General features: G+C 39.8%; 1 protein-coding gene and 1 long non-coding RNA gene across 5 annotated transcripts in view; one reads left to right on the top strand and one right to left on the bottom strand.

Moving 5' to 3' along the window:
* Positions 1-324: 324 nt before the first annotated feature.
* Positions 325-10,340, bottom strand: LOC123461627. The gene is made up of 3 exons (XR_006637753.1): positions 10,076-10,340; positions 2,070-2,167; positions 325-1,150 (listed from the first exon to the last, which is right to left on the bottom strand). It is a non-coding gene; the product is annotated as an uncharacterized LOC123461627 (long non-coding RNA).
* Positions 8,570-27,885, top strand: part of Gabrb2 (gamma-aminobutyric acid type A receptor subunit beta2) — a 202,683-nt gene continuing 183,367 nt past the window's right edge. Inside the window, exons 1-4 of one of the 4 annotated variants that reach the window (XM_045153034.1) lie at positions 8,570-9,054; positions 10,233-10,459; positions 10,588-10,679; positions 11,752-11,819. In XM_045153034.1, coding sequence (XP_045008969.1) covers positions 10,383-10,459; positions 10,588-10,679; positions 11,752-11,819 — 237 coding nt within the window. In that variant the 5' untranslated portion in view covers positions 8,570-9,054; positions 10,233-10,382. Of the gene's footprint in view, positions 9,055-9,416; positions 9,594-9,738; positions 9,914-10,232; positions 10,460-10,587; positions 10,680-11,751; positions 11,820-27,885 lie in introns of those variants that run through there. The other 3 variants (XM_004661049.2, XM_045153035.1, XM_045153036.1) reach the window with 3 other exon arrangements.

Here is a 27,885-nt window from a genome sequence, read left to right as displayed (position 1 = left end):
AAAAGTAAACTTAGAGATTGGGACACCAAGTGAAAGACAAAGAAAGACAAACGTTATACAGAAAACCACATATTTCTGTTGCGTAGAGAGCCAAAGATTTTTCTATAGAGGGGCCACATTGGACTTCAAGGAAGAGAGAGCTGGGCGGGAATTGTGTCAAGCAGCTCTTCAGCACTCGATTCCTCATGATCCTGAAGTGGCATGCTTGCTGTCTCTGGCACAAAAGTTTAATTTTGTAGAATTCATGCAATCCAAAGTTCATTAATTTCATTTCTATTGACAGGGTTTTACTACAGAGAAGTGGAGTAAGTTCAAGTATCTAACATCAACAGGACAGTTTTGTTGTTTTTTTTTTTTTTTCTCTAATAGTTCTTTTTTTCAATTCATCAGTTGTTGGGGCTTTGCATCTCTACTGATTTGTATCTTGTGATTAATTTATCGCTACCAAATCCCTTCATGCATTTACTTGTGATTATTCAGCTGTGATATGATTATTTTCAATCAATTTTCAGAATGATTACTTCACACGTGACTATGTATTTGAATGGGTGAAATGCAAATAGCAAATCTGAGCATGGTAGCTTATGCCAATATCTCAGTATTTGTGAGGCTGAAATAGGAGGACAGCCATGAGTTCAAGGACAGCCTGGGCTACAGAGTGAGTCTTTGGTAAGCCTGGGCTAGAGGGAGACACTGTCTCACCAATTGCAGATAGTGGTATTCTGAAGACCTACATTGAAAAATCCATCCATTCATTCGTTGGTCCATATTGGTCAGTTATAAGGTCATTTATATAAAACAAATATGGTGAACCTTTCAGTTATGTTCATGTCCCTATACCACAATGATTTTCCCTGTCAACTATCCCACTCATTTTATTTTCATTTTTGGGGAACAGAATGCCATTGACCTCTCTTGCCATGACAATCTACAAAGTTTGGAAAGAGGTTACTCCACCATCAAGACCAGAGTGGGCACAAACTCCATCATCAGAACATGTGACAGGCTGAAACTAGAACCAGGATCCAAGTCATCACATGGTATCTTATCTTGTAGTTTTATCATTGACAAGTTGTTATTCCTCTCAGGATTCTGGCATGGAGAAGCTGATGGTCCCATTGTCAAAGTATTGCCTGAGAGTAAAGCCAACCTTCATAAACAAAACAGAAAGTTGAAACATATTGATTATGAATCTATCTTTACCCAAAGATGGACACCCTTGACTCTTTCAGATGTATAATACAACAACATTCCCTTGATTTAGATTATTTGAGTCACGTTTTTGTACTTACAACTTCAAGACCAACAAATGACACACCAAATAAAGGCTTGGATAAATTACCCTAGGAATGAATGGTGGTTATCACAGAGAAAATAAGCCAGTAAGTGAGAACTCAGCAAATATTGACTGTGAGTAATAAATGCAATTAGAATTGATACTGGGTACATGATACAGGTTAAGTGAATTCACAGAGCTTGGGGAACAATGTAAGCAAAAGTAAAAGTACAAATGGAGTTGATTCCAAAAGGGACTTGAGGGGGTAAAAGTACTGAAATTGGTTGTACACATACAAAAGCAGAAAGAAATTAACTTTATTTCAGGCTCAAAAACACCTCTTTATTTCTTTTAACTCAGCTTTGAGGGTCATACACAGGATTTTTTTAAATGCTAAGCCCACACCTTGCTAACATGTTATACCTCTAACCCATCTAAAAGTATCTAAGATTATTATAATCTCAAATTCCCTAACTTTCTAGATCCATTACATAACAATAAAGCATATTAATTACATATTCACATACTAAAAATAACTTTGTTATAATTATACATATAGAATTACACATTACAGACCTTCAGTTTTCAATCATTTCAGTACCATTGCTAGAAAGTTTTTGTCTGTTTTGTGTTGGAAGTAGCATCTTGCTATTCCTTGCTATTCTCCTTCACCACCATTGTCCCTCCGCCCACAAATGCTAGAATATCAGACTTGCACCAGTATGTTTTGTACTTGAAACCTGCTTTTAACTTCAGAGCCAATGTATACATTACTCAGAATTCCAATACTCACAGTAGGCCTTCAGAAGGCTTTTAGACTACATTGGTGAGTGGTGGTATCCAAATGCATAAGAGCATTGAGAAGACATCAGGAGAGTGTGACCAGCATTCCTGAAAAAAAAAAAAAAAATCTACCTGGATAGCTTATCTTTGACTATCTCTTAATGGTGCCATCAGAAACCAATGTAAAATCAGGAGTATTCTGTAGTCCCTTCATGTGACTGTGTATCCATCAGCTATGCACTGGCTTCCATTGATAGCACACCCCCATTCAGGTTTTGAAAAATACTTGGCAGAAAGGCTTCCATCCCATTTCCTTTGTCTCTAGCAGAGGGGATATGGTATTTTATTACTGCTGAGCCTGTATGTGAAGATAATTAGCATCCCTGTGGTGTCAGACTCTAGATAATTTCCTCAAAGAACAATTTACCTCCATTTGAAGCATCACTAATTTCATTTTTTGCATTTGAGGCACCATTTTCTTTCTATACTTTTGAAGATCAATTAATCTGAGGTGGTTCTAAATGGCATAGTACTTCAAAAAGATGTCCAATAGCTTAAGTCTCAAGATTTCTGGTTGTTCATTGGATTGGTAAAGTGCAGAGTACCACTCAGCTAGGACTTTATTTCTATTATATTAACTCAGGAGGTGAGGAATGCTGATAACTTTAACAAATACAAATCCATAGGTGTTTCTTTTTCAAACTCACATAGATAACAGGGAAAGCCTTGGCCCTTTAATAATTCCTTAGAAAGTATGTGTGAATCTACAGCTATGTAATAAACCTACTTTCAGGGATAGTTTATATAGTTTGTTAAAGCCCTTAATTTCTCTCTTTGATTTCCACATGTAAAAGGGGGAAATAGTTACATTATACATGCATATTATTAGTATTAACAAATTTAATTTACATAGAGTATTTACAACACTGATGAGATGTTGATTTATCTTATCATTTTTACTAATGCATTTCTACTTAACAATATTTAAAATGATTTCTATCTCAGAATGCTAACAGTGGCCAACGCTTTTACAGGAGTCAGGTTTAATGCTAATATTACCTGCAGAAGGAGGTATGGGACTCAGAAAGAACATGAATAACATTTATAATTCTGCAGAGGAATAGCTGCATGTCCGTAACATGGAATTGACAGTAGTTGATGAGAATTATTTTGCAAGTATCGATAAAGGCAAGGTTAGCCAGGAAAACAAGTAAGGGTTATTTTAACTAGCATATTTTAAAAATTATTCTAATCATGTCCTTTACCACATAAAATGGAGACACAATTTTATATACGATAGAGAGAAAGTTAAAAACAACAGTTTTTATTTCACATTGCAAGAAGCCATATTTAGCTGATAAGTCCATGCTATGACTGTGATATGCCCTTGAAGTAGTACACATGCACACACACACACACACACACACACACGTGCGTGCACGCACACACACAATGTAATTTCTATCTATGTGTTATTTCAGACTTTCTTCTTGTCTCAGTATTTAAATTTGTGCACATTGTTTAAAAAGAATGTGATCAATGCTCAAAGCTCGGAGCCATTATTATTATTTTTTTTAAAAAATATAAATTTAAATGTGCAAATGATTCAGCAAAATGTGTAACCAACTTCCATGATGACCTTCTCCAATCATTGAGCTGCTATATCAGCATCTCAGGAAGGAGGGCATTGGGGGATCTAGCTGTGGACCAATCCCATGTTTCTTGAAAAATAGTTGATTGGCTCATTTAGAGTACTTCCTTGCCAGTTACAAGCTAAGTTTCTGTCTGAAAAAGTGAAACATATTCTCCAATGGAGAGTGAAGTCAGAGCTAGTTAAATGAGATAATCATTATTAATTTAGAGAGAATTAAAAAGGTTTAGACACTTTTATAGTCTAAGGTTAGTGGGAGCTTGACAATGGAAAGCAAAATCATTTTCTGGATATGATTCTGACTTTTTTCCAGTTCCAGATATGTTTCCTTTCCACTGAGTAGATCTGCTAGCTGATCCAAGAGCAGCTGGTTACCTACCATGGCTGTGTACCACTATTGCACTTTTGTGAGCATCAAGTTGTTTGATTCTGAGTTACTAAGACTTTGAATTGCTTGGACAGATGTTGGCCACTTCCCCCTGGTAGCTCTTGTAGCACCTTCCAGCACTAAATGGGCTAATTATCTGGGGAACTGAACCTGATGAGGTAAATGACCCAGTACATTCCACCCTGGCCCCAACTGAAACCACAGAGGAATTGGGGAAAAGAGCAAGAATGCTGTTCTCTTAGTTAAACTGATATCAGCACAAGGGTGATGGAGAAAGATACTTAGAACACTCAACACCTACCAAACCAGAGATCCAGATGCTCCTAAGTGCCCATCACTGAAGTAGACTTAAAATACTCCCAGCATGGTTCTGGTAATTTTGTGGAAAGGGGGGTGTAAAGAGTGTTAGAGCCACAAGTTGGAACATTTTGCACAGAAGCTTTGCTCCTCCGGCATGACTGACGGCTGCCGTCATAATGCATGACCACAATCCTCATGGGATTGACCTGAATCCCCCACAAAGAAGGCCTCTTCAGAAAAGGGGCAGGGAGGAAGGAAAGGATGGCACCAACATGTGATGTTTACATACAAATGTGACCATATCTAATAATAAGAAAGAAAAAAACCAGTTTCTAGGAAAATAACTGGAATCATAAGAACACGGGGACTTAAAATGTGAACTTTTTACTATGAACATATAGTACAAAGGCTTGTATAAAGAATTTATATAGTCCATTAATATTCCCTTACTGGAATATTCTTTTGTCTTGATTGTACTACCCTTTTGATGACTGTGACGGTCTTTCCAGATCTAACTTCTAGAAGCTCCAGGATTTTTGTTCTATTCCTCCTCCAGTAATTAGTCTCTTTTCACACCTGTGGTCCTCAGGGTCATCAAGTACACAATCTTACTTTAATATTTTATTTCTTTATTTATGAGAGAGAGAGAGAGAGTGAGAGGAAGGAGCAGAGAAAAAGAGGAATTCGGTGTGCCAGAGCCTCCAGCCACTGCAAACAAACTCCAGACACATAAGCCCCCTTGTACATCTGGCTTACATGGGTCCTGAGGAATCTAATTGGGGTCCTTAGGCTTCACAGTCAAATGTCTTAACCACTAAGCCACTTCCCCAGCCCAAGTATACAATCTTTTGATGAACATATTCTTAGGCATCCTATATGGGTAATGAGTACTGGAAATAAAATAATAAGCACATTTTTAAAAGCTTTGGTTCTATGGAGAAAGGTGGAAATCAAGTCAGTATCATATGGTATTGATTTCATGGTAGCACATTCTAAAATGACCTAAATGAAAGTGGGAAAGGAAGATACAGTGTTAGGATGGGAACAGTGCTTTGGACTCAGCTCATCTCCCAGTTCCCAAGTGCTAGGGATCATAGTGCAGAAATATCTGGGGTTCCTCAGATTGCTAGCAGGTACTCAACACAATCATGCCATCATTGTCATCAATTTTCAGCTATTGCCACCACTGACTTACTCAGACCACAAAAGTATGAGTCACCATTACATCCCTCTTGAAACTCACTCTCCAGATTCCACCAGTCAGAAAGCTTACACAGTTTCCCCCTTGACAGTACCCACTTCTGTCCATTTGTTTTGTCACTGCCTTAACTGAGTGCATCCTCTCTCATCTGCATTCTTGCTGTAGCTTTGGATGGTGCCTTCAGAGCCACCTCTGTCCTTCTGCAGTGCAAAGAAAATTCCCCAGGCACACTTGTGCTTCAACTCCTCCATTGTTCATTGTCCTTTTCCAGATCTTCCCTTACATGTCACCATACTTGCCGTAGTCCCATAGCCTTGCTGTTCTTTCTTCAGTCTTCATTTACATCTCCTCTTTTGGTCAGGACATTTGCATATAGTATATTTTGCTTTCTGGAGCATTCTTCCACAACTCTATATTAAAATAGCCTGACTTCCAAATTTCTGCTGAAACATCATTTGTTCAGCGGCAAGCTCTACCTACATCTTTGGACCCCATTGCTTGCACCAGTCATGAGTCACACAGCCTCCCGTCTTGTTCCCATCAAATGTAAACTCTACAGTTACTTCAATGACAGCACTTCCCCCTACTAGAGTATTAATTAATCCCAAGAGGATTGGAACCATGTCTGCGTTAGGATGGCATTGCCAGTGTTTATCAAATAATATTTGACAAAGCGTAGGTGCCTACTACATATATAGTAGATAACGAATGGATATTATGGGGGAAGAGTGTGTATTTGTAAAGTAATGTACCTAAAGGAGACTCTGAAGCATCTTTGTTCCAGGCTTAGAGAATCCATGACAAATTAAAAAGTCACTAAGTGTCCGAGTTTTGCTGTCCAAAGCAGCACTTCAATATGTGCTCCTTTAAATGTAGGTTCATGGACTCACACTGTTATCCCTAGATGGGAGAGAACCCTGTGGCTTGTGTGCATGAACATGCAACTGCTGTGTGTACAGTTTGGATCTTGGACGACACTCTCTGTGAGTCGAGACATCTCTAGATTCCCCATGATTTTGCCCACTTGGCAGCATCCTAGACTTCCAGAGAGATTTCCAGGGTAGATTTGATACAATAAAGTTACTTATTTGGGGTGTTTCCATCTTCAGCCTTACAACTGAAAGGGATTTGTGTTCTGTTGTGTGGGTTATGGTTACTGGTAAAAGAGATCCCTGAGATATTCTCACTCTGAGAAAATATTCTTTCAACCTTTTTTTTTCTCATTTTATTCTCTCGTTTATTTGATGTTTGTGTCTTTAAAACATTTGTTTTAAACTAATATCAGTTTTCTTAAAAATGACTGTTCCTATATACTCTGAAAAAAAATCATAATAATGATTTATGCCCACTTGGTTTTTGTGGATGGATGTCACTAAACCTTATTTATCTGTCTCTTCATCGCTCCTTATCTATCACAGGATTGCTTAATATTTTCTGATCCCATGTCCCATGGTATTCAATGTCATGGCGCCATTCAACCATAACCCAGTGGAGAAGGAACTGTTCTTCTTTTTCCAGGAAAGGAAACTGAGGCTTAGAGAGGTCCACGACAAAGTATAAAGTGACCATGTATTTGAGCTTGGTGGCCCAAAGTAGTTCTTCAATATGCACTTGTTAAGCATATAGTCAGTGGCTCACACTGTTATCTCTAAATGGGCAAGAATCCTGTGGCTTGGGCTTTACTTTATGTCCTAAGCTTGGTTCTGTCAACCTAGACTGAAGAGAGCTCACTCAGAAGGTGTTGGTAGTGCAGAAGCTGGACCGGGCAACTGAGGAACACAGGGCTTTGAGGAACGCCAGGCTTGAAGCACTTTCAAGGCGGGAAAGGAAGCCTCTTAGGGTTTCATCATTTGATTATTTGAGACTCAAGCTGCGTTGGGAATTCCTAAATACAAGGTTGATAATCTAAGCATTTCCCCACCCCCCTCTCTCTCTCTTCATGATAGTTAGATTCTATAAGATTCTTACTTTAAGAGCAAACTGAAAGAAAATCACATTTTTTCATCCCCGAGTCCTGCCTCGCCCCTATGGTGAATGAGTGTGTGTGTGTGTGTGTGTGTGTGTGTGTGTGTGTGTGTGTGTGTGTGTTTCTTCTCGTTGGTTCTTTGCATCTGTTCTGGTGAATCTTTTGCCTGCAGAGCGAACACCACACCTTACAATCTGAACTGTTTGTATGGTGCTGGGTTTCACCTGTCTCTAACCTAGAAACTTCCTTCGTCTGTGAAGGCACACAGCTCTCCCTTCCTGTCCATTTTCCGTCCTAGAAAAACAGGCAGCCATCCCTCTATGCTTCCAATGGAGTCGCCTCCCTAAACTGTCCTAGAATGATCCTCTGACCAAAGTCTTGTGTGTGTGTGTGTGCTTACGCGTGGGGGTGGGGATAAGGGGATTCTCAAGACATATGTGGGTCAAGAGCATACCATACCGAGACTCAGGCCAGAGGCTGCACAGACCACGAGCCAGTGTCCGCAGCCTGCAGCGCTCTGCCCACTGCCGACCCTGAGGGCCCAGGGTCCCGGTTCTCTGCGGAGACCAGCCGGCACCTGCCCTGAGCGGTCGGTGTACCCTGTCTTATCACAGCCTCAGGCTCTGGGAAGTCCCCAGCGGCAGCTAGAAGCTGGTTGCGGGCGGGGTGCGCTCGCTGGTCTAAGACACAGGAACGCTGCCTTTAAAGTGTCTCACTCCAACCTAAGTGACCTTGGGCAAATTCCTCAGCTTCAGTGGGCCGCTTTCTAAACCGCCAAGTTGAGGACACAAAGTGTCAACTCAAAGCTAGACGCTGTTGAGCAAAATGCATGAATGCACGACTCTCCGCACATAGTAGGTGCCCTCAGTTAACGATAACGACGTTGAGGAATAGATTGGGGGTTGAGCTTTGGGACGCACGTTTGAGCTCTGCCCTTCTGGCGTCTCTCGGAGGAGTGAGGGAGGTAACGGGAGCACCTGGCCGGCTCCCTCCTCCTTCCCAAGATAAACTGGGAACACTCGCCCCGCCGGCAGCGGCGGGCTCCCGACGCCCGGGTACCACAGCCTCCTCGCCCCCTCTGGTGTCCGCGGCGCTCTCTTTCCACCACCGTTTGGAGGAAAGGATTGTTTCCGGCCACCCGAGCATCTCTGTCTTCCCTCGCTTGCTCTGCACCCCAAGCTCGCCGCCTTCTCCGGGTCTGGTGGCTGCAAACGAGGCGGACCGAACCTCGGGTTGGCGAGGAGAGGCTGCGTCCCGGAGTGCGAGTCCCCGGCGGGCTCCCAAAGGGAAGTGTGGAGGTGGTGGTGGGGGGGGCGGTGTTGCAGGAGACGCGGAGACCGTGGGAGAACTCCGATCCTCTGGAGGTCAAAGGGCCCCTTCTAGGGACGGCTGGGCTGGGACACCGACCAAAAGCATCTCCGGAACAGCCCTGCATCCAGCTCCGGGTCCGGGTGGAGGGGCCCTGGGCGCAGCTCGGCGGGCCCGCGAGGTAGGTGAACAGCTGCGGCTGCCCCACACGTGTATGTGTGTATGTGTGTGTGTGTGTGTGCGTGTGTGTGTGTGTGTGCGTGTGTGTGCCTGTGTGTGTGTGTGCGCGCGCGCGTACCGTGTGCGTGCGTCGAAAAGGTGTGGGGGGCTGGAGGGGGACGCGTCCCACCAGTCTCCCTGCCCCTGCCCTCCTCGCGGGGCGCGCTGAGGACACCCGCGCCCTGGCATCCCCCGCACCTGCGCTGGGGCGCGCGGGTCCCTCTGCCGTATCCCTCCCTCCCCATCCTCCTGTCCTCTTCCCTCCAACAGAGCTCCCACCCAACCCTGCCCACCGAGTCCCCAATGCAGAGTCAGACCCAAACCTGGAGAGACAGCGATGCCTTGCAGCTCCCCTCGCCCCCTCCCCCTCCTGCTATAAATAACCAGGACTAGCGGGTCAGGAACGTCACACGGCTGGGAACCAGGACCCCGAGGTTTCCTTCTGTGGGAATAGGGGGCAAGGGGTGAGGAGGAGGAGGAGGAGGAGGAAAGAAATCGCCCGTGAGTAGTGAAGACATGCTGGCTCCTTGACTCCCACAAAAGACCAGGCATCCTCCTCATTCTTCTATCCTTTCTCTCTTTTCTTCCTTTTTGTGCCACCCCTTTCCTATTCTCTCTTCCCCTCCGCCCCAAATCCTACAGTGGCTCAGCACTCCTCCCATTGCTTTCTTCTTCCCACCCCAAGCACCTCTCATCCCGCAACCCCCCCACCACCACCACCACCTCTGTTGGCCCCAGGCAGGGTCCGCTCTTCCCCAAGGAAATAAAAGTTCCAGCTCCTTGGCCCCTTCTGCCCGCTGAGACCCCTAGAGGGCTTCCAGGTACCCATCATTCCGCTCTCACCCCACACCTGCTCTCTCTGCAATTCCCAGCCTGATTTTTTTTTTCATACTTAAGAGGACACGCACACACTACCCATCTCCCACCCCAAAATCCACAACCCGCGAGGTGCAAAACTGCATCCTGTAACTACCGAAACTTACCAGTCGCTGTAGTTGTTTTTGTCCTAAGAACAGCAACAAAGATTTTACTCTGGGAGCTTCTCTGGGGTGACATTTTTATATTATCTTAATATGTGTCTATTATACATGCATATGATTTTTCTTTTCCCCCTTTATTTTATTTTTCTTTAAACACAAGGAAATCTCGGTATCCAGCAGCCGCCGCTGCCCCTTTGATGTTTTGGTACGCCGTGCGCATGCGCTTCACATTAGAATTACTGCACTGGGCAGACTAAGTTGGATCTCCTCTCTTCAGTGAAAGCCTCAAATCCCATTAAAAACTAAAGGGATGTGGAGAGTCCGGAGAAGGGGCTTCTTTGGGATTTGGCCGTTCCCCTTAATAATCGCCGCTGTGTGCGCGCAGAGGTAAGTGTCTGTCTTCCCTTGCTCGTGCCGAAGGGCTCTTGTCTGCATACCTCGGTGCGAGCCGGGGTGCCGGGAACGCCGGGCTGGTCTCTTTAACCGTGCCTGTTTATTGTCCTTTCTCCCTTTAGTGTCAATGACCCTAGTAATATGTCGCTGGTTAAAGAGACGGTGGATAGACTACTGAAAGGCTATGACATTCGTCTGAGACCAGATTTTGGAGGTAATGGGGTTGTCTTGCAAATAAGAAACAGCCAAGCTGAAGCTGTCATTTGAGCTCTGTGTGCGCTCTCTCTCCTCTCTCCCTCGTCCCTGGTGCGGGTGCTGGACAGAAAGTGTCTTCATTTTTACCATGTGGAAAAAGGGACCTAAAGTTAGGCCAGTGTTACTGTCCTGCACTGGAGAGGTCTCAGATACACACACACCCCCACCACACACACACACACACACACACACACACACACACACACGCTTCCCCCGCGGCAGCGTGTGTGTGCTCAGCTTTGCAGACCCTTTCCCTTTACTGTTCTAATCCTTTGCTCTTCTCCTGGGGATCAGACCCTGTTAAGTTTAGTTAATGATGTGTCCAGGGAAGCCGCCTTGCCAAAGGCCTTGTGGATGTGTTTGAGGACAAGAGCTGTAGGCAGTAGTTTGAGAGGTGGCCTTAGCCCACGGTGCCCGCCTACTTTCGAAAGAGTTCTGGCTGTGTGGCTCATGTTTGGATACTACACGGGAATTGGGAGAGCTGGGAGGAGGACTGGAGAAGGAAGGAGGGAGGGGCGGGGAATTGGAGGGTGGAGAAGAGGGAGAGAAAAAGGCATGTCTCCCAGCAGCCTCGGATATGCTAATGTGACCATTTAATTTTGGGTCAAACTCTCTGGGAACTCAAAGAGTTAAAAAAAAAAATACATACACACAGAAGGGGTGGGAAAGAATGAGTCTGGGGATCCTATGGGTTTATGTACAAATCCTTTGGTGAGAACATTACAGTGCTCCTGGGAGTCCAGTGCCTTCGCAGGGGAGAGAGAGCAGACAGAGCAGAGTACCCTTTCTCTTCGGCACACGTGCGTGTAGTGCGTGCATATGCAATAGAGCAATTCCAACAGAGTGCCCACCACTATTTTTATTTTATTTTATTATTACATTTTATGGGTCGTTTTTTTGCAAAGAAGCAGGAAGTCAAGAAGTTGAAGATTAGCATTAGAAAGTGGTCCTAAGCGAGGTGCTCAGTGAAAACTCTTGTAAAGAGTGAACAAGGTCTGAGAACTCACGTGACTGACCACCTTGGTTTGCAGGCCCGCCGGTGGCTGTGGGAATGAACATTGACATCGCCAGCATTGATATGGTTTCCGAGGTCAATATGGTGAGTGTGAAGGTTTACAGTTAGGGACAGGAGGGGTGGCGGAGGAGGAGGGGCAGCCTTGGGGTGGGTGGTGTCCCTGTATAAGTGTATGAAATGGGGGCAGGGACAGGACGTTTCGTCACGGAATTCCTTATATTTGAAGTTACCAAACAGCTCTTTCCGAGTCTTTATGAATTTCCCCAACTGTGTTCCAAAGCTTGTGCCTCGGCATAGAGTAAGTGAATGTAGCACACGTTCACTTACAAACACAGCTACCTACTGGAAGCCCTATGGAAGCCACAGTTCATAATGCTCCTTTGGAGCCTCTGATTTTACTTTATTTTCTTTTTTTTTTTTTTTTTTTTTCTTTTTCTGGGCTTGAAGCCCAGTCAGGGGAGAAGGATAGGGATTTTCATTTAAGAGAACGTTTATTTCATGGGGAATATATCTTACAAACTAACTTGTAACAAAGAGACTGAATAAATGAATGCCCCTTGAGTACTGATGCCCACTTGTTGCTTTGGGAAATTGCTTCTATATTTAATGGAAACCCATCTCCTTTGCCCCATCACTCTCCACCTCTGTTAACCCTTTCTGTTCACTAGTAGAAAGAAAATCAAAATTGGTCACCTAGTTTCCAAAAGGAAAGTTTCTTCCCAGGTGATATTATCTTTATTCCATTTCTGCAATATTATTCATTGTGCATCTACAAATATAAGCATAGTGTGTACTCATGTTACAGTTTATTGACAGCTGCATTCACTACCTTTTGACTTGAAACAAATGCTAACAGAGAGGAAAGAAAAAAAACAGCTGTGCTCCTCAACCAGGAAACAACTTGTATGTAGTTTGTGTGTGTGTGTGTGGGGGGGGGGTGTTCATGTAGGAGCGCCCCCTGCTGTCCATTTTGGAACACTATGGACATTCATGACAAGGGCAAGTGTCACAGATTCCCCCAATTATTGGGGGACATTTCTCCAGAGGATTTTTTTCCCTGGTGGTTTTTAAAGTTTTCTCATCTTGAAAACTCTCCTCTTCAGAGACTGAACTGTAATTTAACATCCCAGCGTTCCTTTCAGTCCTGAGAGCATGCAGCACATTTCAGAAGACTGTGCTATGACTACCTCCTATCTGAAAGTGGTTGAATGGTGTAGTGTGTGAGCCTTTATAGAAACACTGCCAGGCATCCACCCAGGCATGACACTTAGGGAACATTAATTAACTCAAGCGATGTGAAATATGAGGGTTTAGGCATGCTCTCAATGTCACCCAAGTTTCCATATTCCCAGGATACAGAGTATTTTCACATAACCATCACATGTTGTCCAAAAACCAAGTGACAGTCTGGAGGTATCACTGAAGTGTCTTGTGAAAATTAATGGGACACACAACTAGTTAGACAGTGTTATAATAACAGAAATCTTAGATTCTAAGTACTGGGAAAGTTTCTCTTGTATAGGATAGAAACATAGACTGATAGAAGCAGAATTAAATGACCCACAACCCATTAGGAGATTCGTTTGTGTGGATAGGCAGTGTCTCCTTCTTAAGAAACTAATTTCTCAGACACACTAATATTTAGTCTTTGATCGATTTTGATTTTTAATTTCAACATATGAATAGAAAATGTCCTAATGTGAGTACCTCCTCAAGTTCCTGGTACTGAAATCCAAAGAACATTGATTGCACTAAATTTACATAGATAAATCCAGTGTTTCTTTGCGTTTCCTGTATGTGGTTGGGTCAGACTCTTTTTCTCATTGATATTTCTTCATTTATATACCTTTCCTCTTATCAAATTTTATTTTTCCACCTGCTAATTTAAAGCATCTCAAAAATAGTGATTTTGGGGGAAAAACTGAAAAATAAAATAAAATCCAAAGAATTATGGAACGACTACAGGTTAGCTAAATGCACACATACACAAACATGCATATGTATATGTTTTGCTTACCAAGGTAGAGTTATTTTTTTTCTTTATAATTTTTCATCATTTCCCCTGATTAAAATATTTTGGAGAGGTATCTGAGATGAACACAAAGCCAAATCATGCTGGTCAAAATATAGATCCAGCTAATGTGTGAGATGTCAACAGATAAAGCTATTTACTGTTGCTGTAAAAATCATGGGATGTTGAAAGTGTAAAAGCAAATGCTAGGTTGTAAATGGGACAGCACTGCAGCCTTAATGATTAGAGCCAAGTGTTAAAAATTCCTTTCTTAGCCTAATGTTAACACTCAGGGATTTGTCCAGCCATGCTTTGAGTTGCTGAAAAATTCACATTTATTTTAGCTACCAACTTTACTGACCTAAAATTAAACCTCCAGAGATTTTTTTTTGTAATGTATGTCAGTATTACCTTCCTTTTAAATATGATTATCATAGATGAGTTAGTCTGTTACTGATACCCAAATAAAAAATATTCATGGTATGTTGTTCCATGTAAATAAGCCACAAAGAGTTAGGATGTTTGGGCTACTTTTAGTTCCTAAAGAATAGTTTATGGATGAAATATCCAGTCAATTAACATACACATTATTCTCTCATCATACCTTGTGAACTGCAATCTGTGGTTATTGTAACTTTTAATGTTGCATATCTTCCTTGATAAAATGGCAGTCACTACACCATTTAAATTGTCATTGACTCATTTTTTACAGAAGGAATAAATATCCATGTTGAAGAGATGATGTTACTTAAACATAGATGGCAATTTGAAAACTCTCTGAACTATATCAGAGGTCTTAGATGTTACTTCTATTTCTGACAATTAGTCATACTGAGAATATTCACAGCCAAAGTGGGCACAATTTTCTTACCTAAAGCAGCATAATTGCCATATATGCCTATCTTAGGTGACTGCCACTGTTATTATTGACATATATGAATGTACTCATGTTCCATGGTCATAACTTAATGAAGATTGAATACGAAGTAGGCATTTCCACCCATGCTGCTGCCCTGTGTGTGTTTGTATTGGTCATGTATCTTACTAGTTCTCTTATATTTGAAATGAGAAAGGAGCATGTTAAATTGGCTTCCAGCTCCAAGTTACATGTGTCTCCAGTCACATGAGTTTGTAACTATCAACTCTTCGGGTATCAGAAAGTTTCTGGAGAACCTGGGAATTTAGTAAAACACAGGAGAAATCCAAAATTCCTAAATGACATAGAATTGTGAGCTATTAAGCATGTGGTGATGGTGTTGAAGCCTTGTGACTCAGGTGACTATCGGCCAGTGGAAGACCTTTGAAGAACGTGATCTCAATCAGAATGCTACCAAGCAGGAAGCTTAGCTTTGGAATGAAGTATTTTTAGATGCCTTGGTTAAATTGGCAGGAATCTGTCTTCTTAAGATTCTTTGATGAAAAGTACATTTTATGATTCAAATTTGGCTCTGAGGATTGTGGACTGAAATAGCTTTCCGTTCATTTAAATCAGATTCTTCTCCATCTTGAAACAGCACATTTTGCCAACCAAGTGAAGCAATATTTCACTTTTGAGGAAAGAGTTCTAGTAAACACACACACAAATTACCTTTTTTATGGAATGGCAAATGGAGAAAAGTACTACTTAAAAAAATTTTTAAAAACCAGATGTTTCTTGAATCACCAGCTGCACAGATTAAGCTTCTGTTCATCATGTACTTACTGTGCAGGCACTGCATGTCAGGTGAGTGGGAGGCTCCATAGACAGATCAACATGGACCACCCTGTCCCCTCAGGGGCATTCTACTCTTAAAGTCAACTTCAGGTTCTCTCTCAAGCCTTTTCTGAGCAACCAAGTCAGTGCCAAGGGGCCTCTGTTTCTACAGTTCTTGGCCACTTCTTAATTTCAACCTTTTTGATATTAGGGATGTCACATTTTCTTATATGTCACATAGTTAGCATGTTCTCTTGAATAATGTTGATAAGTTATATTAGGGCAAATTACAGTATCTCATCTAGTGTGAATTCCACAGTATTGAATGAAGAACCCATTTTCACAGTAGTAATATGTTACCATTCACTATAGGCTATATTGTATGTGAGGAGAAATAAGGCAGTGAATCACAGAACTCAACGTTGAAGTATGGTATGTATTCCTTGAAAGAAGATAGCAAAAATCTCAATATATGGTTGTAAGGTTTTTGGTTGAGGAAATACATAGAATATGGTAGGAATATAGAATTATGAATTATGTAAAAAATAACATGGTGAAAAAGGAGGTTATAGGTCCATGAATAGCAGAAAAAATGACTTGAATATTACTCACAAAAGATAGATGGTATTAGCTATTTACTTGTAGTTTTTTTAAAAAGGGGGCTGGCATTGGGGGTGGGAGTATAGAGTTGGTGGTGAGCCATAGGGAATGGTGAAACCATGGAGATCATGTCTGATACTTTATTCAGGAGTTTGGTTCTCAAACTTCCCAAAGGGAACAAGGATTCATGTCAAGGTGTCAATGAGAGAGTCACACCTCTACAGGAGGGCTCCGCAGTGTCACAAGGTCTAAGGTTGGGAACTAGATGAAAACTCACTGCAGGATTCAGGAAGTATCGACTAGGCAAGAATGGGATGTAAAACACAAAATCAGTCTGCTCACACAGCAAAGAGGACTAGATTTGGGTAAATTCCAAAACTTCTGAGGTTGTTGTTTGTTGATACAGACATGTCATGAAAGACAATAGAGACTGCAGGATAAAGCAGACAGTGAGCACAGTCTGTGTAATGTGGATATGTCCATGTGATGTGTAATGTGCATATCCATGGGGCCTTCGCGAGGTGATTGGAAAGGGAGCCTGGCAGCTGAGGTAGAGATCATGACTAGAGATGGACATAAACATTGCTCACATATGATTGCTACTTGTAACTGTGTGGAATTATTAAGTTAAAATTTGAAAAGAAGATGGCAAGTTAAAAAAAAGAAAGAAAGAAAATGAAGAGCTAGTGAGAACTGTCACTTACATGGCAGAAAACTGAAAAGGAGCCCACAAAAAACTCATGAGTAGTGAAGGAAAAGGCAGAGACATGGCACGAGAGCCTCCAGAGAATGGCTTAGCATGGGAAGCATTTTAAGAGTTCCAACAAGGGCTGGAGATAAGGCTTAGAGGTTAAGCGCTTGCCTGTGAAGCCGAAGGACCCCGGTTCGAGGCTCAATTCCCCAGGACCCACGTTAGCCAGATGCACAAGGGGGCACACGCGTCTGGAGTTTGTTTGCAGTGGCTGGAGGCCCTGGCGTGCCCAATCTCTCTCTCTTTCTATCTACCTCTTACTCTCTCTGTGGCTCTCAAATAAATAAATAAAACAAACAAACAAACAAACAAAAGAAGAGTTCCAACAAGCAGCATGTGGTTCACCTGGGTTAGTTAGAAGCCATCATAGACACCTTCAAAGAGGTTGTGAGATTTTGCACATTGGCCCATTGGCAAAGTGCAGCAAAAATGTGTCTGCTGATTGAGGGCTAATTACACGTTAGAAAAGTTTGTGTCTGAAGGGAGATAGGGAGAGGGAGGTTGCTGGATAGGGCACATATGCAACTTGGAAGAGAAATGTCCTTCAGTGGGAGAAGGTGGAAGGAGCAAATAAGGAGGTGTATAGAGGAGCCGAGCCAGAAGCCAAAGGCTTTTTTCTGCCTGAAGACCTACCTGGTCTCTGTGCCATACGAGACAGTGAGGGCAAAGCAGGCTGTTGGAAGAGAAGTCATTGCGATCACCCAGGAAGCAGGAAGCCTGATAGAGGGTGTGTGGGCTCTCTGGATTAATTCTAAACAAATTATGCTAAGAAGCTTCTTCTACTCAATGTTGGCAAATTGGTCTTTCTTCCTCTTCTTATTTTTCCTCCTGTTCTCCTCACTTCCTTTTCTCCTTTTCATCACCTCCTCCTCTTCCACAATATTCACCATCAGGATCACATTTATGTAACAAAAAACAGTAACACTACTGTTTACTGGGTGCTCATGCAGGGAGTAAGGAGATTCTGATCTCAACAAACCTCTTATAAAAAATGAGATCTAAGCCGGGCGAGGTGGCGCATGCCTTTCATCCCAGCGCTCGGGAGGCAGAGGTAGGAGGATCGCCTTGAGTTCAAGGCCACCCTGAGATTACAGAGTTAATTCCAGGTCAGCCTGGACCAGAGTGAGACCCTACCTCAAAACAAAACAACAACACCAAAAACCTTTAAAAAAAAAAAAAAAGATCTAGGGCCAGGGGTGGCACTTGCCTTTAATCCCAGCACTTGGGAGGCAGAGGTAGGAGGATTGCCATGAGTTCAAGGCCACCCTGAGACTACATAGTGAATTCCAGATCAGTCTGTGCTAGACCCTACCTTGGAAAAAATAAAAGAAAAAAAGAATGAGACCTGGAGCACTTACCTGTAAAGCCTAATGACCTGGGATCAATTCCCCAGTACCCACATAAATCCAGATGCGCAGAATGGCATCTAGAGTTACTTTGTAGTGGCTAGATGCACTCCCTCCCCCATCTCTCTTCTTTCTCTGTCTCTCTTTCTCTTTCTGTGTATAATTAAATAAACACATTAAAAAGTGAGACCATTATGATGAACTTATTTAAAAGTGAAACATGAATCAAGTGGTATTAAATGCCTTGTTCAAGTTTAAACAGGCACCAAATGATCTCTCACATTTCTCAATCTTAGCATTTGGCTGTACTGTACTTTTAAGTTAGCAAAATTCAATTTTTCTGCCATTTCCATTCCATGAGGATTCTGTTTTGTTATAGCCCTCTTGTTATTCTTGTCTTTTTCTTTTTCTTTTTTTTTTTTTTGGAGGGGTTACAAGGCAAGGAAACAGGGGATAGCTTAAAGTAAATCAGTATGAAATGTCACTTTTTCACTCCTAGGCCTTTAAAACACCTTAGTTTTATGAACATAATCCATTGAGGCAGGTGTCTTATTTGGTGTTTGTTAAACCTGAGCAATAGCCCTTGTTCTTGAGGACTTCTAGTTGGTATTACATCCACTAAGCACAATTCAAGTGGAGCAAAACAAGGGAAGTTTCTATAAGATCTTGGGTAAGTAATCTGATTTCTTTCATTGTGACCAGATGCCATCTTGACTTGCTTAGTACATTTTCTAGAGCTTTAGCAGATGACCATGAAGGTCACTAATTTATGAAAAACAACTGCCATCAATATTACCAACTTTACTCTGAAGAGTGTTAGGCTGTCTTCATAGTTTTAAGGTGTGGATGACCACTATTGAAAGGAACACTCTCTTTTTTTCTCTGAATATTTTTCTATTAAGACAAAAAATATTCTGCAGATGGTGATTGTTTCCTCCTCTTCCCTGCTTTTCTCCTTTTCCCTGAGAACATATATGCACTCTAAAATAGGGGTTGCATCTTTAGAAGACTTACGTCATGTGATTTCACTCCATACTGCCAGTCTTATGATCGTTTTCTCTCGTCTATATCTGAGTACATCATTTAAGTTACTTTCCATCGACATTCAATAAGGCTTTGCTTGACTGGGGCATGAAATAAGACCTGGCTGTGGGTTTAGCTCGCAAAGAAAGGTAGGGAAGGGAAGTATCTTTTAATTTTCCATTTGTAGAAATACATCATGCATGTCTGAGATGTCCTACCACCACAATGATTAAATAGGCACAAAATTCCTTCAAGAATATAATTCCAAGAGCAGGGAAGAGTAGGAAACTTGGTAGGGATGGGGATTAATTTTAGCAAGAACACTGGCTTGTTTTGTATTTATTACAAGATCCTTAACTTAGTATCTACTGACATTTTAGGCCAGATCATACTCTGATGCAGAGGTCTGTCATGTGCATGGTTAGGTGTTGACAACACCCCTCATCTTTATGTAATATGCCAGTGACACTGTGATTGTGATGGTTTGGATGTAACTGCATGTCCCTCATATCCTGAGATATTTTTGACTAAGCTTGCAACTTAAGTTTCCATCAGCTAAAGCCCTTCTGGAGGAGGTGTCACTGGGGGGCGGATCTTAAGTCTAGCCCCAAGGTGTGTTCAGAATAGGTTTGTGCTAGGATTATTATGGTTTGCTGGTTGGCTGTTGGTGGTGACCCTGTGCTGTGGATCTATTGAAATAAGCCAACTTCTTCAGTTATAATTAGATCCTTCCCGTGGGTTCAGTTAGTCTGAAATAAACCCTTTCTTTCCATAAGCTGCTACTGGTCTATTGTTTGTCCTAGCAATGCAAAAGGTAAGTAACCGCAACACTGATCATTGTGCAAGCCAAAAATATTGCCAAATATACATTGCAGGTTTGTAGAGAGGAATTGTCCCTTTTTAGCACTACAGCAAACAATAGTGTGCTTTTGTCTGTAAGCAAGTAAAGCTGTTCTTGTTGACCAGTGGCTTTTGTGCTTAAAGGTATTTTTATTTATGTTTATGGGACATTGTGAGAAAAAAAATTGAAAATGCTAGCAAACATTTGCGTCCTTAATAATTCATTTAAATGTTTAATTTGCCTTATTATATTCTTGTTATGAGCTGCATAATACCCTTATTTTTTAGAAGTTATACTATACAGTTAATTGAAAAGATTGGAAGCATTAGTTTTAATTATAAGAAAGTACCCACAGGGTACACTGATGTGTCCTGTATACATATTTTCTACACTCTTATACATGTATCAGCAAATGGATCATTCTTATTACTTGCCCATTATTTTCAAAAAGATGACTCTACTAATTTTTAGTAGATTATTAGCCACAAATATGGAAATTGATTATCTAAAAATAAAGGATCACAGTATGTGATTTTATGAATCATTAATAATTATATGCCAACAATATGCAAAAGTAACTTATATAACGCAGTTGTAAGATGCTATTCAATTATATGTTAACTTGATTAGTGAATACACAACTGTGATTTATCTGTTTCTACTCTGATATTATTATCTTTCCAAATGACTACATTTTTTGATGATATGTATATACTATGCAAGAGATCATTAAAGATGAAGACTATAGATTATTTTGAATTTTGAAAGATATGAACAGAAGACTTTTATGTTGCTTCCAGTTATGCATATTACTTGCTACATAATTTATTTTATAGCAAACATGGAGATAAATGGGCTGTAACAATTTATATGGAGAAATATGAGGAGGTGTTTAGCCCATTGGCTTTTGTTGGTTTACTTTTCATTAAGGTTCTATCAGATTTCTACTGCCAGCTCACATTTCCTTGCCCTATAATTTGGCACCTAGTGCCTATTTTCCTGCCAAGAAGTCATAACTGAGAAGTAATTCATAGGCAATTGAAGATGAAATCATTTTTCTCTTTATACAATTACTAGTTAATTAATGAAGTTTTAAGGTGGATCTGTTAATCTCTTAGGAAATAGAGATGTGTGCCAGCTATAAAGAAAGGTCAGGAATCAAAAGCATCCTTTCCATGTACTTATGATGCCCTATAAGTGTCTAGCCATCACTAGATGATCACCAAACATGGGTAGGATTTGTTGGAGTCATGGTGAAAGAACTCACATGTCAGAATACTGGGAAATATTTATCAAGAGCTCAATCAACTGACTATGCATATTAGGCTGTATAGGAGGATTTGGAATAGTTCTTTCACAGGGATTAAACCTCTACATAAATTTTGAATTCATCTTAATTCCCTTAAATTCTAGTTGGTGTTTCTGTATAATTGTTGAAATTACACAATTCCTGAAATTTTATGTGTATTTCTTTTTATTTTCCAATGCATATCAATACAGGTGCTACAAGATATAATTAGTAATTGCATATCTGTATTTGGGCAAATGAATATTTGAATGGAAGTGAGAGGAAGGTTACATTTCATATATACAATAGGATAATGTGACTTGGTTATTCCTTCCTTGTATAAAAGATGGTTGTTTAGTAGTGACTGCAGTATTACTCATTTTTATGCAAGGTAAATGCCACTGAAATACTTTCCTTACTGAGAGTGATTGAAGCTTAAATCTTTAAAAATAAACCATGAAATAAATATAATCAACTTTGTAGTACAAGTTTCGTGGATTTGTGCTTTCCATGAATATTTCTTTCATAAAAATATTACACTTTCTTAGGTATATCCCTTCATTTTATAAAGAGTTCATGTATGTACATTAGTATATGTATATATACATATAGATTTATATTTGTGGTTACATATATGTTTAACATGTATATGAACAGACGCAAATATATGTAAATGCTTATGCATCTGAAGTATATTACACATAAACTCATTATTAGTGAACTGAAAATGTGAAAAATAATTCATAATTTTGAGTATCTTGACAGCTGTTCTTTTATGACTTACTAGTAATAACTAATCATAGTTGAGCTTTTCCCATTCATTATACTTTATGACAAGATGTATATGTCTTCTTCGCTAAGTTAAGGAAAATAACCAACTTCACAATTCTACTCATTTTATAGAGTACTAAAGTAAATTCTTAATTATTAACTTGCTCAGGATTGCATGCCAATGAAGACCATGGCTGAGGCTTAAAACCTGAGACTATTTGACCATTCTATAAAGGTATATTTACTAGTTTATGTACTAACTTGCAATGTGTTAGCATACTATTCATAACATTATTTAAATAGGAAACAGACTATCATAGTTTCACCATAAACTCATTATGACACTGGTTTATAGTTTTTTTTTTCCAAATCTATGTTTATAATAATATATAATATAATATAAATATATAATATATGAATATATAATATAAAAATCTATGTTAATAATAATAATGTAAGTTAATATAATCAAGTTATAGGAAGTACTGTTTAAAGATAGGTTAGCTGAGATAATTAAAAGTGACTGATGTTTTCCATGAATATATTCATGGTTTTCCTACATCACAACTGCTAAGCAACAAAAATGAAGCAATAATAGTTTGCTGTTCATTTTTCCAAGGATTCTCTGTAAGTTCTTTTGAGACTATGGGCCAACCAGAGGGGCAAATGACTGAATATCTGATTATTACACCAGTTTCAAAAATACTCTAAAATTTGTCAGTTTTTATGAGTGTGTTGTTTCATCATTTATAAACTTTTCAAAAAATTACTTTTCCCTCTTTTTGTCCTCTCCTACAAACTCTCCTTTTTTAATTCAATTCTGGGGATCAAGTCTAGGACCTCATGCATTTTGGAAAAGTACTCTATTACTGAGTTATATTCCCAGCAAGAAATCTCCCATGTTATTAATTTTCAATGAAGTTAACTGCATACCACTTAAAAGAAATTCTATAGATTAAAAAAAGAGTGATGAAGAGTTTTAAATATGCAGGAGCTGATGCCAATTAGTAGGCCTTAAATTCTAGTTGCCATTTCTGTGTACTTGTTGAAATCAAGTATAATTCCTGAAATTTTATGTCTATTTCTCTTTATTTTAATAACCTATAAACATAGAAGCTTCAAGATGGGATTAGTAATTGTGTATCTGTATCTGGGCAAAGGAATAATAGATAATAGGTTGAAGGTCTATGAAAGTGCTCCTTTGATCAATTCCTCTCTCGAGCACAGTTGAGCAGTCACACGTCAAGCACTAGCCTAGCTGATCTGCTATGCTGAGTGCATCTGTACCCAGTTAACCCATTGGAAGAATGAGCCAAAGGATTTACTTCAAACCCATTAGAATTCCTGTTATTTTTTTTAATTTAATTTATTAGTTTTCTTTTCAGTAAATACAGGCAGTTTGGTGCCATTATTTAGGCTCATCAGTGTTCTACCCCCTCCCATTAGACCCTCCTTGTTAATGAAAATGGGTCATGCATTGTGGAGTTAGCCCCCAGTTATTGGTATGATAAATGTCTCTGCAAATCATGACCCAACATGTGACTCTGACATTCTTTCTGCCCTCTCTTCCGCAAAATTTCCCTGAGCCATGATGGGTTCATTTTTGGTCTGCACAGCGCTGAGGTGTTGGGGGCCTCTGAGGCTCTGGATCTCTGATTTGGTAGGAGTTAGCCAGTTCTGAGAGTTCTAAAATAAAATGGCTTCACCTTATTTGACAGTTGGCTCAGATCTCCTCACCAAGTAATTCACTAGAAATTAGTTATTCAATAGAATATCTTTCTTTTCACTGAGTTTCTCTTGGTATAATGCCAAATATTCTAAGCACATTCTGCTCTCTAAATTCCCAGATTTGGACAAAACACCTCAAAGTTTTGATATTTTCATTTAGAAAGAATCCCCATTCTCAAGTTCTGAAGTTCTCATGTTTTTGTTGCTATTATACTTTTAAGATGAGGCCCAAGAGGGGAGTAGAAATGATGGAGGGGATGGTAGCATATGCAGCTTTTAACATGTCCTCAATTTTTTGATAAATAGAAGGACTACCTGACTTTTGTTTAGTAAAAACATGTATATATATTTAAAGGCAAGAAGTGCTTGTTCAATGGTTCAGGCATTTTCCTGTAATGCCTAAGGACCCAGGTTTGATTTCCCAATACCCGTGTAAATCCGGATGCACAAAGTGGTGCATTTGTCGGAGATTCTTTGCAGTAGCAGGAGGCCCTAGTATACCCCACACTCTTTCTCACTCTCTCGTCCTCTGTCCCTGTCACTCTCTCAAATAAATAAGATATTAAAATGGTAATATTAAAATAGTATATAAGGGAGTTTGAGGTGATTACTTGGTAGCTAAAGGTACATGGTATATAAGCCTACCAACCAGAGTGCAACCTCCAGAGCCCAGGTAAAGCCACATGCAAAATGGCTCATGCACCTGTAATCACAGCGTGCATATAAAACTGGAGGTGGAGGCAAGACAATCCCAAATCTTCCAGGCCAGCTTGTCTCACATGTGCATTAGTAAAATGACAGGAGTGACCCTGCCTCAAACAAGGTAGAAGACAAGAACTGATCCCTCATATCCTCCTCTAACATCCACCCGTGTATTCATATGCATCGACACATACAGCATACACATATACACATAAAAATGCAACAAGAATTGTGTTAGAATGATCACACAATCATGGGCTGGTTTGTTTTGGTTTGGTTACGGATTGAACTCAAGGTTTTGGAAATGTTAACCTAACCCTCTGCCAATGACCTACATCCCTGTACTTTGTCCTTTTGAATGTATATGTTGCACAATCAAAAGCATCAAGTTACATGTGGATTTTCCTTACTCTTTGAAGCAGTGATAGTTGGTACAAAAATATTTTAGTTTAAAAGACAAGGAAAAATGAGCTTTGAAAGTTGAATTATACTTTTGATACATGGTTAGTATATGATTGTGAATAATAACTCTTAAAGCCCAGTTTTATTTATTTTTATTGAGAAGATTTTCTGAAAAGTAATGCACTTTTAAAATATTTTCTTTTTTCTTCTCAAAATTCTATGACATACGAGTTATCGTCACATTTTATACATCGATAGAAGAAGCTATCTGTGGGCTGGTTGCCAAGTGATAGGATAGCAGCTATCCTTGGAAACTAAGACCTACAAAACACAGCAGCTACAAAGTCCTGAAATCAGTAGTAAGTAGGGCTGAATTCCTCCTATCTCCCCCCGCCCCCCACCGCCACCCCGTGTGTGTTGTTCAAAAGTTAAAATGCAGAGAATTTGAAAAGAATTGAGTGGAGATGTGTTTTTCACAATCTTCTAGGTTGATTGCTAATGGTCTATTCTCTGTCTTTGTCATTAACTTTTGGAAAACCAACAAAAATCAAATAAAACAAAATAATGAAATGTGCAGCACTTCAAATGCAGACTAAGTCATTTAGATATCAATTTGGCTAGTGCAGCAGACAGCTTCAGGTGCGCTGAGATGAACTTTCAGACCAGGCACAGTTATGGAGGAAGGGATTTATTGAAGTTTATAGATCCAGGGGAAGTTCCATAATGGCAGAAGAAACTGGCCTGCCTTCACAGGACCAAGCAGAAAGAGAGAAGCGCAAGCCTAAAAGCCAAAAGCCACAGCACACTTCAAGAACTCCAGCTAGGCACACTTTGCATATCTTTAGATTGAAATCAGAAACCCATCCCCACAACTTAAGATCCACCCAGTGACATTGTCTCCAGCCAGGTAGCCAGCAGATGCAAACTACAAACAAACAACTGAAAACATTGGGGGCCATCTATTCTATTCAAACCATCACAGCTAGTAATTAGCTCTTTCAGCATCATTAGGATTAGTGGATACATGGAAGATTATGATTTATATTATTCTTAGCTGCTGTAAATCATCTTTTTTATTCCTGGGGAATAAGTTCAGTTTTTGCTAAAAACAAAAACTAGAATAACTCTGGGGAAAATGTTTGCTAATATTGAGAATTAAGAGAAAAAATAGATTTTGTTTAGGTATTATGAGAGACTTTTACAGTTAGGAAAATACTAGTCCTTTATGTCATACTTGTAATTCTAATGCAATGGCACCTATCTCAGATAACTAACATTCTGTGAGATAATAAGTAGAATATGGTTTAGCACTTCAATATGACTACACTTGTATTCAGATGAGAAAATGTGTTGCATAAACAAAATACCTCTTTTATGTATGTGTGCATGCATGTGTGTTTACTGTCATGTGTGTGGGGAGTGAACTGTGTGCAAATACTTGTCAAAGAAAATATTTCTAATCCATTTTTTTCATAATTTTATTTTAGTGAGACAATAATTTGTTCACTGCCATTTCTTATTAGCCAATGGTGAAAAGATTACTGATGCTCTACTGCAAAGGTTAGCCAACTATGGCAGAGAGTTTATTTTGATAAAGTTTTATTGGAACAAACTCATGTACACTTAGTTACATATTCTCTACATAGGATTTTGTGCTACCATGGCAGAAGGAAGTAATTACAAGAGACATAATATGTCCTTTATAAAGCAACATGAGAACTCTCTTCTCTTCTTACAGACAGAAGTCTGTAGGTCCTTGTTCTAGGGTAGTAAGAATAATATAAACTGTGATGTATATCAGCAAGAGACACTAGATGAAGTAGAGTAAATTGTATAATATTATTTGATTTTTGCAATCCTATACCTCTTAGGAGTTTATTTGAATGAGATGATACAAACTTACCAAAATTTGAGTTAAAGATATTTTATTTGTTTATTTGAGAGAGAGGGAAGGAGAGAGATAGAGGCAGACAGAGCAACAAAGAATGGGAAACAAGACCTCTAGTCAGTGCAAAGGAACTCTAGATGTGTGTGCCAGTGTTTGCATCTGTCTTATATGGGTACTGGGGAATCTAACCTGGGTCCTTAGGCTTCACAGGCAAGTACCTTAACCACTAAACCATATCTCCAGCCCTTAAATATATTTAATTAACTAAGATTATGAGAAATTTAAAAAAGAAAATACATTTAATGTTTAAAATAAGGAAGATTTTGAAATGAAACTGTTGCCTCAAATTAAGTGTGAGAATTGCAATGAAAATAGATGTATGGAACTCCTTCTATAATTACATTTTAACCCAGTTCGTAAACATTTAGTATTGTCAAAGGTAGGTGGTTAAAGATTTCAGTTAAAGTTTGGCTTTGTTTACCTGATTGGCTGAATTAGCTTATGGATGTCTTTCTTATTTTCAAAAAAATTTAGAAATATTTTATTTACTGATTGATTTGATAGTGAGAAAAGGAGGTGTGTGTGTGTGTGTGTGTGTGTGTGTGTGTGTGTGTATACAATGTGCATGACAGGGCCTCTATTCACTGTAAAGGAACTCCAGCCCCTTTCTCACTTTTATATGTCTGTAATACTGTATTTATTCACTGTTAAGTCACAAAAGTTTCATTTTTAGCTTTTTTTTTTTTTTTTTTTGGTTTACTTTGCAATCCTAGCCATAGTTCAGTTAACAGCAATTAGAAATGAATATCATCTGACTTAAATTGTCAGATAAACTGTACTGGTCATCTCCTGGAAATCTTTTTAAGTGTTCTTTACATTCTAATGCATCTCTAAGTTACAACCAAGAAAGTGATTGTAGCTGATGTTCATAATTACTTTGTAGTAAATTATGAAGTTATATTGCCTACTAACATGCAGATGCTTTTGAGAACCATGCTTAGATTACTATAAGAATCAGAATCATTAAAATCTTCCACTCATTGTTCTTTAAAATTTTATCCTACTGAGCAAATACTCCCATAACCCATGAGATGACACATAGAGGA

This window comes from Jaculus jaculus, chromosome 6 (assembly GCF_020740685.1).
Source record: "Jaculus jaculus isolate mJacJac1 chromosome 6, mJacJac1.mat.Y.cur, whole genome shotgun sequence".
NCBI classification, from domain to species: Eukaryota; Metazoa; Chordata; class Mammalia; order Rodentia; family Dipodidae; genus Jaculus; species Jaculus jaculus.
The sequence above is the reverse complement of the archived record's forward strand: the minus strand, read 5'-3'. Positions and strand labels throughout refer to the sequence as shown.